An 18,228-nucleotide genomic window follows, 5' to 3' on the forward strand; every position below is an offset into this window, starting at 1 on the left:
GGAACTGAGTGCACATCTCCTGAGTCACAGGCTACAGACATCCACTACCACTCACAGTCCATCCAGCCAAGCATCTGTGACTGCTAAAACTGCTTGTTGGGAGTCCCGTCACTGGGTTGTGGTTGGGGAGGTCGGAGGCTTTAATGTGGCCTTGTTCTGTAACTTGACACAGGTTTTACCCCAGCATAACTCTATTGACCTCAACAAAATTAACCCCAATTAACTCCAATGTCAGTGAAGGGAGAATCAGGCCTTCCAGCTCTTTTTGCTGCCCTGTGTCTTCCAGGGCCAAATCACTGCCTTTCCACTTTGGTTTTGCCACTGTGCTGCCCCTTCCTCATGCACCTGGCCTGAGATGAAATCATGTTTGGCCAGCAAACATCAGAACCATATCACAGTCCCAAAGCAGGGTGAATGTCACTGACTAGCAATGTGTGTTTGAAAAGGAAAATTAAGCAACATCTTGTTCTCCTGCAGTGCAGGTGGAATTTGGAGCCTCAGTAGGCTCCTGAAGGCTGCCTTTGCTGAGCACTCAGCAGTTCCAGTCATCCTCTGGACCACAGACAGCTGTGCCCTGGGGGCCTGTTGCTTTAAGAAGCATGGAGATAGCAATGCTGAATAAGGCTGGTCAAAAAATGCTAATTACTTTTCACTGGCAATTTTGGAAAATTGGTCTGAGGTGGTGGGGGGGACGTAAATTTTCCAGTATTTCATTAAAAAAAAAAAAGTTGGTGATTTTTTTCATTTTTTGTTGGAAATTTTTCCAAAACTAGAATTTTTTTTACTGAAAAATTTATTGTGAGCATTTTTGTTTTCATCATAAAGCCATTTCTCATCCCCAAAAACTGTTTTGATGGAAAAATTCCAAGCGTCTCTAATGCCAAGTCACAGAGTGTTGTGGTGAAAAGACATAATTAGATCTTGTGGAACTGGTCCATCGAGAAGCTGCAATGAAACAGGACAGAGTGTTTTCTTAGAGGGTGGATGGTTCCCCTGTCAGAGCAGAAACAATCCCACAAAGACTGAGCTATGGAAATTTGCCTGTTGCCAGAACAAGGGGTTCGGGGAGGAGAGTATCATCACTGACTCTTGCTCCACTCTCAGCGTCTCTCTTTGTCTCTTCCCCAGTTGTCCAAGTGAATGTCTTAGACATGGAGACAGTGGCCAACTGGGCTAAGTTCACTGTCAACGTCCTCTCGGTCTACAAGTGCCGCGACGAGCGCGTGAAGCGTGGTGATAACTTCCTGTGGATCCACATGAAAGACCTGGCCTGCAAGTGCCCCAAGATCCAAATCAGCAGAAAATACCTTGTCATGGGGATCAGCGAAAACCCCACTGACCGGCCAGGACTTATGGCCGACAAGAACAGCCTGGTCATCCAATGGCGGGATGCTTGGACCCGGCGCCTGCGGAAACTGCAGCGGCGGGAGAAGAAGGGGAAGTGTTTGAAACCATGATGGGTTTTGTGTCTGTCCCTTACTAAAGTCCCCGCCCTATGCACATTCTTCAGACTGTTCCCAAGAGACTCTGTATATATATATAGGGTGAACAGACTCTCCTGTCTATAGTGTATATTTGCGATGGTTTCCTTTGTGTGCATGAAGGCCCGAGTGTGCCTGGGGGTGTGTGTGTCCTTAATTAAAAGTAACACAGTAAAGACGAGCCTTTAAAGAGGAGTGAAGTGGAGGATGAGCCCAGTGTTGCTAGGTCTGAAGTTGCTCAGAGGATATAAGCAAAAGGCCTGTCCATCACGGCCCCTCTTCTGTGGGCATCTCATTGTTTCTAATTTCTCTTACCTTTCGGTGGTAAGCTCCATGCCCTGCCTGCTCCCAGTGTCTGAGCATAAGTCCTCAGCTCTTCGCTCAGCCACAGTATACCTGGGTGTGGACTCGTCTAAGCTCTTCAGTCCCCTTCCCATCCATAGCAACTGAGACTGGCCTGGTGTCAGTTCATGGATTATGAGGCCAAAAGAGACCACTGTGATCATCTCGTTTGCCCTCGTGCATAGCACAGGCCAGAGAACTTCCCTGGTTTAACTTCCTCATTCCCATCTTCTAATCTATATACTGGTATAGGTAAGGAGTGAGTGCGTGGCTTGCTAATGGATTTCCATATGCATACAGTATGAGGAGATTCCAGCCCTGGAGTTCCATGAAAAAACAAAGGGTCTGATTTGCCAGTTACATCATGTTTATGCTGATACATCACCATTGATTTCACTGGTATGACACTGGCATGACACAGTGAGAATCAGACCCTTTGGGTTTATTTAGCCACTGCTGCCATGCACCAGCCCCCAACTGCAGACTGGTCTTAGCCAAGGTCACTACCAAAGGCCTCTTATATCTTCTCAGAAAATGTGTATGTTTGTGGGGGCAGAGCCTCAGCTGGTGAAAATCAGCCAATTTGCATCAGCTGAAGATCTGACTCGACATGCATAATTCAGCAGTGGGCCTGATTCTGCCCTTCTTTTCACCCAGTGTCGTTATTTTCATCTGGGCCAGAGGACTGTGAAAAGCTGCCATTCGGACTTGGACAATGTTTTGCAGAGGTGTAAATGGGGGCAGAAGGCGAAATCCCAGGAAGATCGAGTCCTTGGAGTGTTTTTGTGCTTCCCCAGCCCTCTGAGTCTCAAGGGGGCAGGGTTGATAAAGCAAAGCTAATGCACTGGTGGTTGTGGTGAGAAGTACTAGTTCACCAGGGCAAGGGAATTGTAGTCCCTTGACACAGGCACATTCCAAATGGGCACAGAGTGGGCCTGGGTGACTGTTGGATTGGATCTACTCAGAGGGCAGGAAGTGGTGCAGCAAGATAACAGAGCAGCCTGGAAACAGAGTGTGGTGGGATGATCCTTGTAAACCAATTGCCATGGGCACCTGTGGCTCAGGGAGGTGTTACGCTGTAGAGCAGTTCAAGACCGAGTCTTGTTGGCAGAGCTATGTGAGGGCCCAGGCCTGGCACAGGGGCCATTGCAGGTTAAGATACTGGCAGAATTGTTTTTGAGCTCAGGAATGGAAGAGAGTGTTTTGAGGCCAGACTGAGGTGACCTGTATGGTGATCAGGACTGAACACCAGGAGGTGCTTTGGGGCATGATTAAGGTACATTAGCAGAGCTGGCTGAAGGCCCAGAATTGGCTTAGCAAAGCTCTTTGAGGTCAGGAATGTCATGCACTGAAGGCCCATGAAAGCTGGCAGAACAAGGGGTTGCTGAAAATCAAAACTGCAGAACTGTGGGAGGACCAGAGACAGGCTAGCACAGGCGTTCTCAAACTCGGGGTCAGGACCCCGCAGAGGTCGTGAGGTTATGCCGGGGGGGGGGGGGGTCATGAACTGTCAGCCTGCACCCAAAACCCTGCTTTGCTTCCAGCATTCATAATGTGTTAAATATATAAAAAGTGTTTTTAATTTATACGGTGGGGGGGTCATAACAGGGGCTTGCTATGTGAAAGGGGTCATCAGTACAAAAGTTTGAGAATCACTGGACAAGCAAATGTTCATGCAAGGTGTGCTGGCTGGATTAGTTTGCCCAGTGCCTGCCTTTGCTGTTCTCACTGCAGACAGTACTAGCAGGCGCACCCTTGTGTTTGCATTAGTACAAGGAGCAGAGTGGAAATGCACATTCCTGACACTTAGTCACTACTCATGTTATTTACATTCAGCCTCCATCATGGGATGGTCTTTGAATCACATTCTATTCTCCCCACCCCAGCAGTTCATGTCACTTGGGACATACATGTTGGGCCATGTTTACTTACAATGCCAATAACCTGGTCAATTGTTGAAATCAATTGCAAAAAACCCACCCTTTTCTCCAGGGGGACCTATGAGTTCACACTGCAGCCTGATTCTACTCTCATACCAATTTTACACCAGTGCAACTTGCTTGACTTGAGTGCAGTTACTCCTCATTTACCTGGTGTAAGTGTCATCAGGACCAGACCCACAGTGTGCTATAACACATACTTTGCACACCCACTGAACACCAAAGCCCTGATTCTGATCTCATTTACACCCATGTAATTCCAGAGCAACACCATTAAAGCCACCTGAGGTACCCTGGATTTACACTGATGTAACTGACCTCAGGAGTTCCCCCCCCCCACCAAAAAAAGGCCATTGCTGTGCTAGGACCTGTCATTTCCTAACCAGTTTACACCATGGGGCCAACTCAGGCCTGGTGTAAGCAGCTGCAATGCCATTTCTGACTATGCTTAGGGAAGGAGCCATACAGTTGTTTATTATTGTGGGGTTACAAATAAAGCCCATTTTGTTTATGGCCCTGCTAATGTATTCTAGCAGAACAAAACTCTAGCAGCCTTCAGGGCTCATTTTTGGCCTCTGAGCCATACCAATGCCCCCTCCATCCTGTGTCAATCCCCCCATCTACTGCTGATACGTGCAAAGGGGCACAGAAAGCGTGACTGCAGAATAAGCTAGTGTGACGGCTGCCTAGCCTACTGCAGTGAGGAGTGGGAGGTCAAGACCTGTCTTCCAGAATGTGGCTCCTGGGAATACTGGAGCGGCATGAATGCCCAACGCCTGGTTACTAACCTGTGAGCTGGTGATGATATGGGGGGTAGGGCTCCCAGAGTGGCGCTGAATGTAGTAACTGACATAATGGCCACATGCACCTTGCCAAGTAACAGACTAGTGTGTCGCTAACACAGTTGTGACGCTGGCCCATTCATAGCATAGAAACTGCTCATCCCTCAAGTCACCTGCGTTGATGTAGCGGCTTGACAGGGCTTTGAGCGAACTCGCTCACTCCTGGCGTTAAATGTTACAGGTACTTTCTGTTTAAAATGTTCCTGTGAGTTACAGCCACATTGTGAGAACAAACGTCATGTCCCCTCCCGCTCCACATACAGCCCCTGTGCTCTCAGGTGGGGGGAAAAGGCACCGGCTAGCACAAGGGTGGCACACAATCTGTTCAGGGGCCAGCTGATGGGGAAAATGCACAGAGCACCCGTTCCTTGCTTTAGACTAATGTGACTCTACCTTCCCATCCCTCCAGTGTCTGTGAGCCACAGAACCTTGTCCACCCCACCTTACCCTGTGTGCAGTCAGTTACATTAGCGCAACGTGATCATGCAACCCATAACCAACTAATGGGCCAGACTCTCAGCTGCTGCAGCCTGTCATAACTCCATGGAGGGCAATAGAAGCACTTCTACTTCGCACCAGCTGAGGAGCTGGCCCAGGAATGGGAGTGCTTGACACCCCATTGCAGCAGACAGGTTGCAGGCTAGTGGAGAATCAGGCCCACAGACCTCTGCAGTGGCGTGATGGACCCCGGTCAACTCCCACTGAAGCCTAAAGAGGCTTGTTCTACTGGCTTCTATGGGCACAGTCTCCGTCACTTTTGCTGTCCCTTGTTTCTTGGGGATAGGGGAAACAGCGTCTGTTTGTGTGCGCACGTGTGCTGCTGTTCCTGTTCTGCAGCAAAGACCCTCTCAAAGCAAACAGGAAAGTGTGCAACTGTTACAGTAATGGCTTAATTCTGAAGCTGCTAGGCACAAACCAAGAGAAGAGGTTTTTTTTGGTGGGTTTTGCATGATCACTGAGAATGGATGCTCCTGGGTGAATGTGCTGCAGAGAAGTTCTCACTTTCTCATGCACTAAATGCCATTTGAGCTGTATCTTTGGGGGGAGGGAACTCATCCCACATAGAGCTGTGGCACAAGTCCATCTTAAATCGCACCTACACCCTAAGTGGGGCTGCAGGGGTGCTGAAGCTGCCTGCTGACCATCTATACAAGGGGTGGATTTCACTGCTGTAGCTTATGAACCTTGGGTGCCCACACTGCAGCCTGAGAGTCAAATCCAGCCCAGCCTAAAACACAGCTCACTGCTGCTCTCTCAGTGCTAGGTGAGGACAAAACTGTAGGGTTTGACAGCTGGTGAATTCAGACCACAAGCCATTTCTCCTCATATTCCTTTGCTGAGCAGGTAAATGCTATGGTTGCCATTTGCAAAGCTGTCTAGGGGAGTTAGATGCTGCTCTAATTGAAGAGGTGTATCTACAGCCCCTAGGCTGCTTGGAGACTCTCAGTCTATGCCTGTATGCCTTTACTTTGTATTTAAACATACAACCATATAAGGGCAGATTCAGGACAGTTTTTGGTGTTCTGGCAAGTTGCCCTTAAATGTTGCAATGTTTGGGCACCCAGAATGGTATGATGTGGGCTGAGCCTGCTGCCAGAAACACCATCTCCCTGTCCTTCTTCTCAGGCCAGCTTTGGACCTCTAGGTTATAACATGTCTGTCTTGTCAATAGTTTCCAAAATGCAACAGAGCAAAAGAATTGGAGGGAGGCTATGGACCAGGCCATCTCCATGAAAGACTGTTGAATATGTAAAAAAATAACAACCAATGTTATGGAACATAGTGTAACATATATAAGATATGTACTTTTTCTTTTTTTATTATTATTGTTTTTAATAACACGAATCTAATGTGTATTGCCTGCCTAAATTGGTGTTTTCTTTCCCTGAGTCTGCAGTTTGCATTTGGCTTTTGATGCTAAACTGCTGATGACACCTCATCCCCTACCCTGGACTTGGGTTCTGCTGCTTCTTAATTGCACCAGTAAGGCCCACTTGGAAGAATGCCTCTCGCAGAGCACAAGGCAGGTGCTCAGCACAGCTGGGGTAAATGTGCTTATTTACCTCAGTGGAAGATCTGTGAGTTTGTGGGGTGGGAGGCACTGAGACCCTGGCTGGATTCCAAAGGAGGAGGCTCAAGGGATCCCATCAAGATCAAAACCAAGGGCCCTGATTCTGAGCTCACTTAGAATGGAATTCACCCCTGTGCATGCAGTCCTGGGCCTGTGCACACTGATTAAATCCTACCTGCTGTGAGTGGTGCCTAGACTTTGGGCTGGTGTTCTGCAGAGGAGTGAAGGTCATTCTTACCCGCATTTTACTCTGGTGCAACCCCATTTCCTTGAGTAACTGGACATGGCTGTATGAGTGAAACCAAAATCAGGCACTGGGGCCAACTCTCTGCTGGCAATGATTGGTGCAGCTCCATGGCAATCACTGGACTTGGGGCAGTTTGCACCAGTAGAAAATGTGCTGTTGTATTTTTAAAATTGCCTATAGCTTTGTTACTAATGCCACCTTTGATTATGAAAAATGCCTGGGCAGCTCCTCAGCTGGTGTAGATCAACATGGCTGCATGGACTTACAACAATATACAACAGCTGAGAAGCTGGCTCAGACCTCAAAGTGGTACAGCAAAGAGCCCATTTCTCTCCACTTGGTGAAGCTTAAAGAAAGGCTGGTCAGTAACCACACAGAAAACTGCCATTGAGGCGAGTCGATGATACGAGTAGGGGATGGAGCATGCACACGCTTACTGGTCACACTTACATTAAGGGTCCACTTACAAAAAGTTTATAAAAGGTGGATAAATAATTAACAGATGCTATAAGCATGTGACAGATATGAGCGGTATGTATGACAGTGAGTTATAAACAAATCAGGAGGCAGTGTTACAGATGATTATATGTAATCTGTTGACCCGTTGGATTGTATAACAATCTGTAATAAATGATGGACTATTTATTAAACCACCTATTAACATTTTATTAACCCTTTATAAGCTATTTAGAAACAGACTCTGAAAATAGTGGGTGCCACTGACTAGCAGGCATATTAACCTCAATAGCATATTAACCTCAAAAGCTTCCTGAACAAATTTTCTCACTTTTGTCACTTCTTGACCCTTCTTCCAGTCCATATTAAATGCCACTTCTTCCATACAAAGCCCTGGCGCACCTTGCCTCTGGCTGCTGAGAACGGCCATTTACTGCTAGTGCTGAAGGTGGTTTTAATCCATGACAGATTTTGCCTCTAACTCTGGAGTTACCAGGTTTCCTTAATAGCCTCAAAAATTCAACCCTGAAATTCCAAGTGCGTCACACCACCAGCCCCCATCCACTTCCTGGTTCTAAAGGCCCAGCAGGCTGGGGAGAAATCAGGCTTAGTTTGTTACATGCAGCCTGATGAGTGAATATTCTTTGGTTAATCTAAATCGAATCTCTTCTATTGATGTGTCTTACTTTTAAGCCCTGAAGCAGAACTCTGTGGAGCTGGAAAGCTTGTCTCTCTCGCCAACAGAAGTTGGTCCAGTGAAAGATATCACCTCTCCCACCTTGCCGCTCTAATAGCCATGGCCAACACAGCTACAACACCACTGCAAACATACTTTTAATCTAATCTGTCTGTCGATCTAACCTCACCAGCATTTTTAATGTGCCTTTCATAATGTCTAGGCACCAGAGCTAGAGTTAAGGATTGCCCTGAAATGTGTAGAGTTTAAAGCCAGAGGGCCCATCAGCTCATTCAGTCTGACCTCCTGTTTGTCACAGGCCACCAACACAACCCAGTCACTTGCACACTAAAGCCAACAATAAGACCAAAGTATTACAGCCCTCAGGAGATGAGGCTGTTCTGTGACACAGGCAGAGAACAGAAGGGACTGAGGTGCACAAATGCCTGAGGCCCAGCAGGGCAGATTTACCCAGATAATCTCAGAAAGTGACCTGTATAAATGGCTCTGTGCTCTTTCAGACTTTAACTCTTAGAACTGATTTATGGTCTTCCTTCTGCTTTTCCCTGACCCTCACTGTCTCCTGCCCACTGGGAGTGAAACCAATGGTTCCTTCTAGGGGAAAGCAGCTCTCTCATTTTGCTCCATAACCAGGCATAGGGCTTACTCTTATTCCCTCTGGGGTTTTGTTCCACATCTGGAGCCATCTGACCAAGAACACTGTGTCCTGTTCCCAGAGAAGCATTGCTCTTGCTGTGCACAGGATGAGATAGTATATCCAGGCTTGCCACTGTCATCACCCCCATCACTTACTTAGCTGCCCACTGATCACTGTGCCCCACAGCTCCAGGCACAGGAAAGCCAGAGACACTGATGGAGAGTGAGCCAGCCTGATCCTCCCTGACATCTTGGAGGAAGTTAGTTAACTAAGGCTAGGATTTCCAAAAGAGACTAACGGAGTTAGGCACCCAATTCCCATTGGAATTCAATGAGATCTGGGTGCTTAACTCCTTTGAAATCCCAGTCTATGCCCATAAAACTTACCTTATACCATGGCACCCTCCAGACCAAGGGTTCTCAAACTGGGGGGTCACAAGGTTATTACCTGGGGGTTCATGAGCTGTCAGCCTCCACCCCAAACCCCACTTCATCTCCAGCATTTATAATAGTGTTTAATATTTTAAAAAGTGTTTTTAATTTATAAAGGGGGGGAGCACTCAGAGGCTTTCTGTGTGAAAGGGGTCACCACTACAAAAGTTTGAGAATGGCTGCTCTAGACCTCCATGCACTGGCAGCAACGAAAGACTGTTATCCTAATTGTGGAGTAGCCATTAGAGGGCGATGCAAGAGGCACAGTGCAAGTGTGTTAAACACGCATATAATTGTATAACGTGTGCTGAAGACAATGTGTTTGCTTTGCTTGCGGCGTTGCTGGGGGGGGTGTTTTGTCAGGTTTGGCAATTAATGTTGCATCTTCCCAATGAAGGTGCAACTCTCTTCAGGCAGTGGTATGGCCACCTCATCCCTCCTCCCACTCCAGATCCCTTTGGCTTGGTCAAATCACATGCAGCAAGGGAAGGCCAGGTGGCAAAACGAGGGAGGTTTCCTACATCAGGCCAAGTGTACAGGGAACATGAGGAAACCATTTTGATTGGCTGGCCTGCCTGTGTTTTTGTAAGGAGGAGTTAAAGGCAGGGAATGGCTGAGGCCAGGGAGTGGCCGTCTGGTTAAACCCACTGGCTTCCTTCTGCGCAGGTTTCCCCACTGTTGTAATGATGCAGAGAATGAGTTAAAAGAAAGGAAGAAATGGAGTTGTTGGAACCTCCACCATCCCACGCTAGGACTCTGTCTCATAGCCCAGCTCTGATCCTGGTCACTCCCAGGCTAGCTGCTACTCCCCACTCTTGGCTAGGACCTGGGGAGCACATCTGCCTGTAAATATCACTGCTGACTTTCTGAGGGTGGCAGGCAAGGCCGGATTTAGGCTGATTCCCCTGAATTGGGCCCTGCTCCCAAGCCCCGGTACGGCGTACTGGCAAGAGCTGGTGGCTGCACTAGGGTGGTCCAGCTTCCCCAGGGGGCCATTTAAAGGGCCTGGGGCTCCCAGCAGGGGCTGGAGCCCCAGGCCCTTTAAATTGCCACCACAGCCCCACTGCTGGAACCCTGGAGTAGGGCTGCAGAGCTCTGGGGACTATTTAAAAGGTCCAGGGCTCCCATTGCTTCTACCACCCCAGCCCTTTAAATATCTGCGGGAGCCCTGCCGCTTCCCCAGGCTCCTCTGGCTATTTAAAGGGCTGGGGCGGTAGAAGCAGGGGAGCCCCAGACCCTTTGAATAGCCCCCAGAGCCCTGGGGTAGCGAGAGGCTCCGGGGGCTATTTAAAGGACTGGGGCTACAGCTGCCTCTGCCGCCCTGATCCTTTAAATAGCCGCCACGTCCCCGGCGGCTATTTAAAGGGCCGAGGCGGTAGAAGCAGGGGAGCCCTGGGCCCTTTAAATAGCCCCTGAGTCCCGGGCTGCTGCTGCTACCCAGGGCTCAGGGGAAGGGAGGAGGAGGGGGCACTTACTGTACAGGGGGGGCTGTACCCCCTGTACCCGAACCCCCCTGCCCGCAGCCAACACCAGCCCCGCACCCCCCTTTTTTAACATTTTTTTTAAAGTTATCCCTGCCCCCTGACCCCGCCAAAAGTGTTTCAGTTGGGCCCCACACTTCCTAAAGCTGGCCCTGGTGGCAGTGCAGGGACGCTCTGCTATGGGAGACAGGAATGAGGTTGCAGGGGGGGTGCAGACATAGCCAGGAAGTTCCTGTGATGGCTACAGAAAAGGAGGTATTGGCTGTGGCATGTATTAGGTTGGGCACCATGCTTTTGGAGTTCACTTGGATAGATTCAGCAATGCTAAACTCTCCTCCTGCTCCACCCCCCTGTGTGTTGTTTATTATTTGTATTACTGTATTTCCAGGAGCCTCAGTCATGGGCAAGCCCCAATGTGGTAGGTGCTGGGATCCTCCTGGAGCTTGCTGGGAAATGGGTTTTTGAATCCTGCACATATTTTCAAGAATTCAACTTTTTCTCCATCTCAAATCAGAACGAAAAGTCCAGATCTTGAAAATATCCAGGAGCTGAAACGCTGATTTATTTCTTTTGTTTCAGGGCCATCAAAATGTTTCCTTTTTATTTTGACATTTTTAAACAGTTTTTCAGTCTAATTAGCTTAAATTTCAAAATGACAAGTCATTGTGAACTGGAAAACTGGGATATTTCCTAGTGAAAATGTCAAAGCAAAATGTTTCAACATCTTGGAAACTTTTTTCTTGACTTTTTCAAGTCAGGAAATTTGTCAGTCCCAACCCTGTTTTGTGAATGGTTTCAAATGTGATGAATCAACATTTTTGGGCCAACTCTCCCTCTTTCTCCTCAAAAAATTTCATCCCAACCTGCTCTAGAGCCAATCCCTAGCTGGGATTGAGACATTGAACTGGGTTCAATTATTGAATCTGCCAAAGATCCCTTCTGTATCATAGAATATCAGGGTTGGAAGGGATCTCAGGAGATCTAGTCCAACCCCCTGCTCAAAACAGGACCAATCTCCAGACACATTTTTTCCCCAGATCCCTAAATGGCCCCCTCAAGGATTGAACTCACAATACTGGGATTAGCAGGCCAATGCTCAAACCACTGAGCTATCCCTCCCCAAACTAAGTAAACTTACTTAGTGTCTCTGTGCTTCAGTTCCCATCTGTACAATGGTGTCAATAATTCTGTCTTGTCAGGCAGGCTGTAAACTCTTTGGGACAGAGGCTGTCTCCTCCTATGCCTATGTGCAGCCAGCACCATGAGGCCCTGACCTCAGACAAGGTGCTACAGGAGTTCAAAGAGTAAAACTGGTGGAATAAGCTGACATCTGAACTGCAGATAACATTTGATCCAAGAACCTCAAAGTGCTTTACAAGTGTTAATTCATTAAGCCTTATAGCACTAGTTATGACATATATTACTGTCAGTTTAAAGTGGAGAGACAGGAGTCAATTTTGGAAACTGAGGTTCCTAACATTATAAAAGAAGCTAGCAATAGAACCCAAGAAAATGTCTAGCACCCAGGTTAGACACATTGAGATGTTACTGGGTAGTTTTAGATGGAAACGGACCGATGGAGGGTGGAGTGGATGTGATCTCCCTGTATATTTCATCCTGAATTTCCCTACCAATGGCCCATTCTTGACTGGAGGAAGAGGGGAATCAAGTCCTTATGTTCATTTTCTCCCAAGGGAATGATTTTTAACCATCTGATTCTGGAAGCTATTGAGCACTTTGGAGAGCTGCAAAGTCACTTAGCATCTCTCTCTGAAGCCCTCAGCATTATGCAGGATCAGATCCTAATGGAATAACAAACCACAAATCATTTGTAAAAGTAAGCCCTCTGTTTATACAGCAAATGGTGCATACACGAAATTAAAATAAATGGTTTGTGCTTCCATCTCAGACAAATCCCATTTCCCAGAAACGCCAAAGAGCAGAATTTTCTGTTGTCATATAAACACTGCCCATTCCATTCTCCTGCCCCAAGAGCACATGTAATATGAAATGAGATGGCTTGGGTTTATTAGGAGTACAGCACATCGGGCAGAGGGTTCATAGACACGGCACTTGGACAAAGACACGTCATCTAGGAAAAATGAGACATAGCCGATCCTAAAAAACAGTTACCTACCTTTTTGTAATTGTTGTTCTTTGAGATGTGTTGCTCATGTCCATTCCATGCTAGGTGTGTGTGTGCCCACCTGCACACTTGTCAGAGATTTTTGCCTTAGCTGTATCTGTTGGGTTGGCTGTGGCGCCCCCCTTGAGGGCCACGCTCATGCATTGGTATATTAGGCACTGCCGACCTTAGTTCCTTCTAGGAGGGCGGGTCATAGAATGGACACGAGCAACACATCTTGAAGAAAAACAGTTACATAAAGGTAGGTAAACATTTTTTCTTCTTCGAGTGCTTGCTCATATCGATTCCATTCTAGGTGACGCACAAGCAGTATCCCTGGAGGTGGGCTCGAAGTTCACAGTCTAGTGGCTTGCAGTACTGCTCTACCAAAGCTAGCATCATCCCGAGCCTGATGGATAGGTGCCTAATCAAACATGAACATATGCAGAGACAACCAAGTGGCCACCCTACAGATGTCCTGGATAGGCACTTGGGCCAGAAAGGCTGCTGAAGAGGCCTTGTGCCCTGGTCGAGTGGGTGGTTACAATCACCAGAGGTGGCACCTGTGATGGGTTGCATCACAGAAACCCCCTTGGGCTGCCAACTGATGTGCCACTACTTCTGCCCCTGCTTTCTCTGCCCTCCTAGATGGGAATTCAGTGCCCGACCTGGTTTGAGCCAGACCCGCTAGCCTGCTGCAAACCCAGACCCAGGTCTGAACCATGTCCCCTAACAGCTGTAGGCTTAAACAAAAAGCAGCTTAAGAAGTGTTCCTGTCTTTAACACTCAGATGCCCAATTCCCAATGGGGTCCAAACCTCAAATAAATCTGTTTTACTCTGTATGAAGCTTATAAATTGTTCACCTCTATAACACTGATAGAGAGATATGCACAGCTGTTTGCCCCTCCCCCCAGGTATTAACACATCCTCCGGGTCAATTAATAAGTAAAAAGTGATTTTATTAAATACAGAAAGTAGGATTTAAATGGTTCCAAGTAGTGACAGACAGAACAAAGTAAGTCACCAGGCAAAATAAAATAAAACATGCAAGTCTAAGCCTAGTACAGTAATAAAACTGAATACAGATAAAATCTCACCCTCGGAGATGTTTCAATAAGTTTCTTTCACAGACTGGACACCTTCCTAGTCTGGGCACAATCCTTTCCCCTGGTACAGCTCTTGTTCCAGCTCAGGTGGTAGCTAGGGGCTTTCTCATGATGGCTGCCCCCCTTTGTTCTGTTCCACCCACTTATATATCTTTATCATAAGGCGGGAATCCTTTGTCCCTCTCTGGGTTCCCACCCACTTCTTCTCAATGGAAAAGCACCAGGTTAAAGATGGATTCCAGTTCAGGTGACATGATCACATGTCACTGTAAGACTTCATTACCCACTTGCCAGCACACACGTATACAGGAAGACTTACAAGTAAAACAAAGCCATCTATAGCCAATTGTCCTGGTTGTCAAAGCGGCAAACTCCTGGGATCAGTCCTGCGGGAGGGCCTCTTTGAACTTGTTAAGGGAGTCCCACAGTTAAAATTGTACCTGCCTAACAGTGCCTAGTGATTAGACACCCTGAATTGCAGGCTGGCCATTGAATAAATCTTTCTGCCAAATAAGTCCAGTCTCTTGGTGCTTTTTTTTTTTTTCTGGCATGCCACTGACTTGGCCCTGACTGTTGTAGTAGGAAGACAGCCTGAGGTGCAAGCCTGGTATGAGGCCTGGTATCAGATGCCTAGTATGAGGCCTGAGCTAAAGTAGTGGGCAAGCTTTGCTGATATAAAGAAAAGTTAGTAAAAGTCAGGCTCTGCCTGCTTGCAAGTTCACAGAATCTGGCAAGAACAGGGCTAATATTGCAGAAACACACATTTCTAAGAAGTGCTAGGAACAGAGTACTCACACAAATACATTCCAGAAGAATGGTACCAGAACATCCCGATATCAAGGATGGTACAAAAAGAAGGATAACAGGAACACACTGACCCCCTCCTAAAAGATGTGTGATGAATAAAGATGTTTTGATTGAACCAACATGTACAAGGTTATGGGTAATAACTAGCCATGTCAGGGGGCAGTAACTAACTATGTCAGAGGGGCAATACATAACTTGTTTGTATCAGAGTATAAAGATGTATCTCAGAGGGAGTATCTTTGTCCAGCTGAGAGGGGAATGGAAAGTCCTTCCATTCACTGAGCTGCATCCATTGTCATGAGCATACATGTCTTAATATCCTTGTAGAGTCTGTCAGGTGCTATTATCATGCTTTGTCTACAATAAACCTGGCCTGGTGCCTTCATACCTTAAGAGATCCTGTGGTCATTGGGCGGTTCGCTCGAGGTCTGCTGTGCCAGCTGTCTGTGCAGAGCTGGGGCAGCACACAGGGAGAACACAGACATGCAGCCGAACATCTAACAACACCTGTCCCTTTCATTAACAGCGGACACAACCAGTGATGCCCCTGGAGAGTGCAGATATTTGAACCCTTTTGCAGGGAGGTAGTAATTCTTTTCTGCCTTCTTAGAAGTAGGTGGAATGGAAGATGGGGTTTGCCACAGGGATTTGGCAATCTAAATGACCCCTTGGTGCACAGGCAGTGCGACTCGGGCCGGGGTGGAGAAGGATATAACATTAAAGGGGTTGTCGGACTACTCCATGACCTCCTCTGTTTTTAAGTTTGAGTTGGTAGCCACCCTTTTAAGGAGGGCCTGGTGTTCCTTGAAGTCATCTGAGGGGCTGACCATTTGGGAGGGACCTGCCACTGCTTTGTCCGGAGATGACAATGACAAATGCACCACCTGGGGAGTGACAGGTTCCCCTTCTGTCTCTGGGGAAGGCTCCCTAGGTGCTGGAGTCTGATGCGCTGCCCCCGCCTAGGATTCAGTACTGTGTTCTGACTCCAGTGCCGGCAGTGCTGGGGGCAGTTTGTCCAAGGTGGCCAGGGAGGACTGGTGGGAATATGGGATTGGCATAACGGGCACTCCCCATGGGCTCCAGTACAACCATTGAGCATGCCACTGTCCCTGCTGCCATGCCATTGCTGCAGATGCCATTCCAGTTTCATGAGTTGGCTGTGAATCACCACTCCCTGGTGAGGGCTGAACTCCCTGTCTGACTTGGACCATTGCCCTTCCAGAGACCAGGGCGGAGCCATCATGGTCTGAGTCTGCCGACTGACACTGGTCTGAGTCGGCAACTGGCTAGGCGAGGATCGCTGCCTGCCCGATGAGCGGTAACGTGGGAATGGAAACCGGGAGCACGACAGGGAATGATCCTGCCCTAGTGGGAACTGACATCTGGGAGAGCATCTGGGTGAGGGTGACCTGCGCCAGGGTGATCTTTGGTGTGAAACTCACCAGTACTGGTGGTACGGGGACCAATGCCTTGACTCAGGTGTCCCATGTCTCACCCAAAACTGCTGCCGACTTTAATGGGGTTTTTAGCACACACAATGTGACGCAAGGTCCACTCTGTCACAGCCTCCTTCTCCTCTCCTTCCATCCTACAGGGATGTGAAAACACTGAACGTGTGACAGCACAGCCTTTCTAACCAACAGCCAGTGCTGCTGCATCACGCTTCTGTAACACAATGGGGCTAAGTGAGCCAGCAGCAGAGTGGCCCCATTAGCTCCCACAGCAGGGCTTTGTGCTCTTGGTAATGAACATCTATGGTTCAATTCTACCAATCTAAGGTGGAAGTTGGTGCAGTTCAGACATCAAAACATCTGAAACAATGGCAAAAAGAATGCAGCTGCTGGCTGGTTTTCTACTTTGTGTAGCAGTCTTTCCTTTCTTCTGGTGCAAAAGTCCACCACCTTTAAGAGAAAGCCCTTTTCAATAACCTACCCAGCTTACACTAGGAAATTTCCAGTCTTGTCTGTTTCACAAAATTAACTTGCAGGGCGCATGAGATGAAATCCCAGGTCTTTATCTTCTGAGGGCTCTTTCAGACTTTTCACTGGCATTCTCTGCACCAGCCATAAATCTCTGCTCTTGCCTTCAAGTCGAACATTTCCTCTGAGCTCCATTATTAATATTCTGAAAGATTCTATAACCCCCCCAGATGGAAAAATAGAGAGAGATTTTCACATGTGCCATAAAATTCACTGCCCAGCTATTTTAAATGGATGTAGCAATATATAAAACATACTTGAGGAATGAGCCAGTTTTCACGGTATTTAAAATAGGTGGTATGATGTAATTGGAATTTACAATAATGGAGTAGATTTAAACTGGGACTGGGTCACATACCATACATCTCAAATCTCATGAAGATTTGGCTGGTTCTGCAATACTAAATGTCTTTTGTACCTTGTCTTCTACATTTTAAATAGATGAATGACTTCTGTGAAATAGAACTGTATGAAAATGCATATTTTCCATCCAAGTATTAAAGGGCCTCTCAGGAGAGGTGAAATTTACATTGCCTCCACTTCAGCTATATAGACAGTGCATAGAACCAACAGACTACTAAATAATACAGTGCACACACTTTCACTGCCAGATCTCAGAGCTGCCTGGTTACCCCAGTTTAATGGTGCAGTGATGCAGCTACAAGAGGTGCAATCGTACCAAGGCTACACCACTTTGGGAGGCTGGGACAGAGCACATCACTAACCACTTGTGTGGCGCCTCCTACTGGTCAATCTTGGGATTAGCTCTCGAGGTCAACGCCTCTTCCTGCAGTCGAGGGAGAAACTGCTGCCTGTGTCTGGTGCCAGCTTCCTGACTTTATAGGTGCCACATGTTCCTACCCAGCTAAGCCTTCTTTCCATCAATTCCCTGCTCCCTGGCTTTCCCTCCAAGTGCAGCCTGTGGAGTTAATAGGCCTAACTGGTCCCTTAACCCCTTCCAGTCCTGGGTGTGGTGGACCCCATCACAGGGGCCGAACCAAACAGGGCCGTGCTCTAGCACTTCATCCGGCACAAGGGGCCACCATGCCTCAGAGGCTTTGCAGCACTCGGAGCAGTGCGACTACCCTCCCCCAGGTGTGAGGCCAGCACCTCCAGCTGGTGGGAAGAGGAAAGCTCCACTCTCTCACCACCTCTGCCTGGCCATTTGCTTGCAGAGGGGAGGGGAGGAATCATAACAGACTCAGAGCCAAGCAGAGCCCCACTCTGCTGACACAGCACAGGCTAGGCCTAAGAGACATGCCCACAGCCATGCCACAGATCAGTGGCAGAGTAAGGAGCAGAAACCAGCCCCTTCCAGTGCTGTGTTCTTCGCACTAGGCCACAGCAGGCCCTGGATGCTTAGTGTTTGCATTGCTAATGGTGCCTCAAAAGCTCAGATAAGGGGCACTTCAAGACAGAAAAGGGCCAGCTTCAGCCACCCCCTGCCTCTTCACCCTCCACCCAGCCCCCTGACAGCCCAAGTGAAGAATGCTCAGAGGTGGCTAGCTCTGGCACCGTCTGCCTCATCAGGAGCAAAGCCCCAGCTCTTGCCCACAGTAACACAAACGACATCTCTCACTCATTC

General features: G+C 47.9%; 1 protein-coding gene across 1 annotated transcript in view; it reads left to right on the plus strand.

The window, feature by feature from the left end:
- NTN3 (netrin 3) overlaps nucleotides 1-7,576 on the plus strand; it is a 95,967-nt gene extending 88,391 nt beyond the window's left edge. Inside the window, exon 7 of the mRNA XM_050968237.1 lies at nucleotides 1,129-7,576. Coding sequence (XP_050824194.1) covers nucleotides 1,129-1,457 — 329 coding nt within the window. The 3' untranslated portion in view covers nucleotides 1,458-7,576. The remainder of the gene's footprint in view (nucleotides 1-1,128) is intronic.
- Nucleotides 7,577-18,228: the final 10,652 nt, after the last annotated feature.

The sequence above is a fragment of the Gopherus flavomarginatus genome, chromosome 9, assembly GCF_025201925.1.
Source record: "Gopherus flavomarginatus isolate rGopFla2 chromosome 9, rGopFla2.mat.asm, whole genome shotgun sequence".
NCBI classification, from domain to species: Eukaryota; Metazoa; Chordata; order Testudines; family Testudinidae; genus Gopherus; species Gopherus flavomarginatus.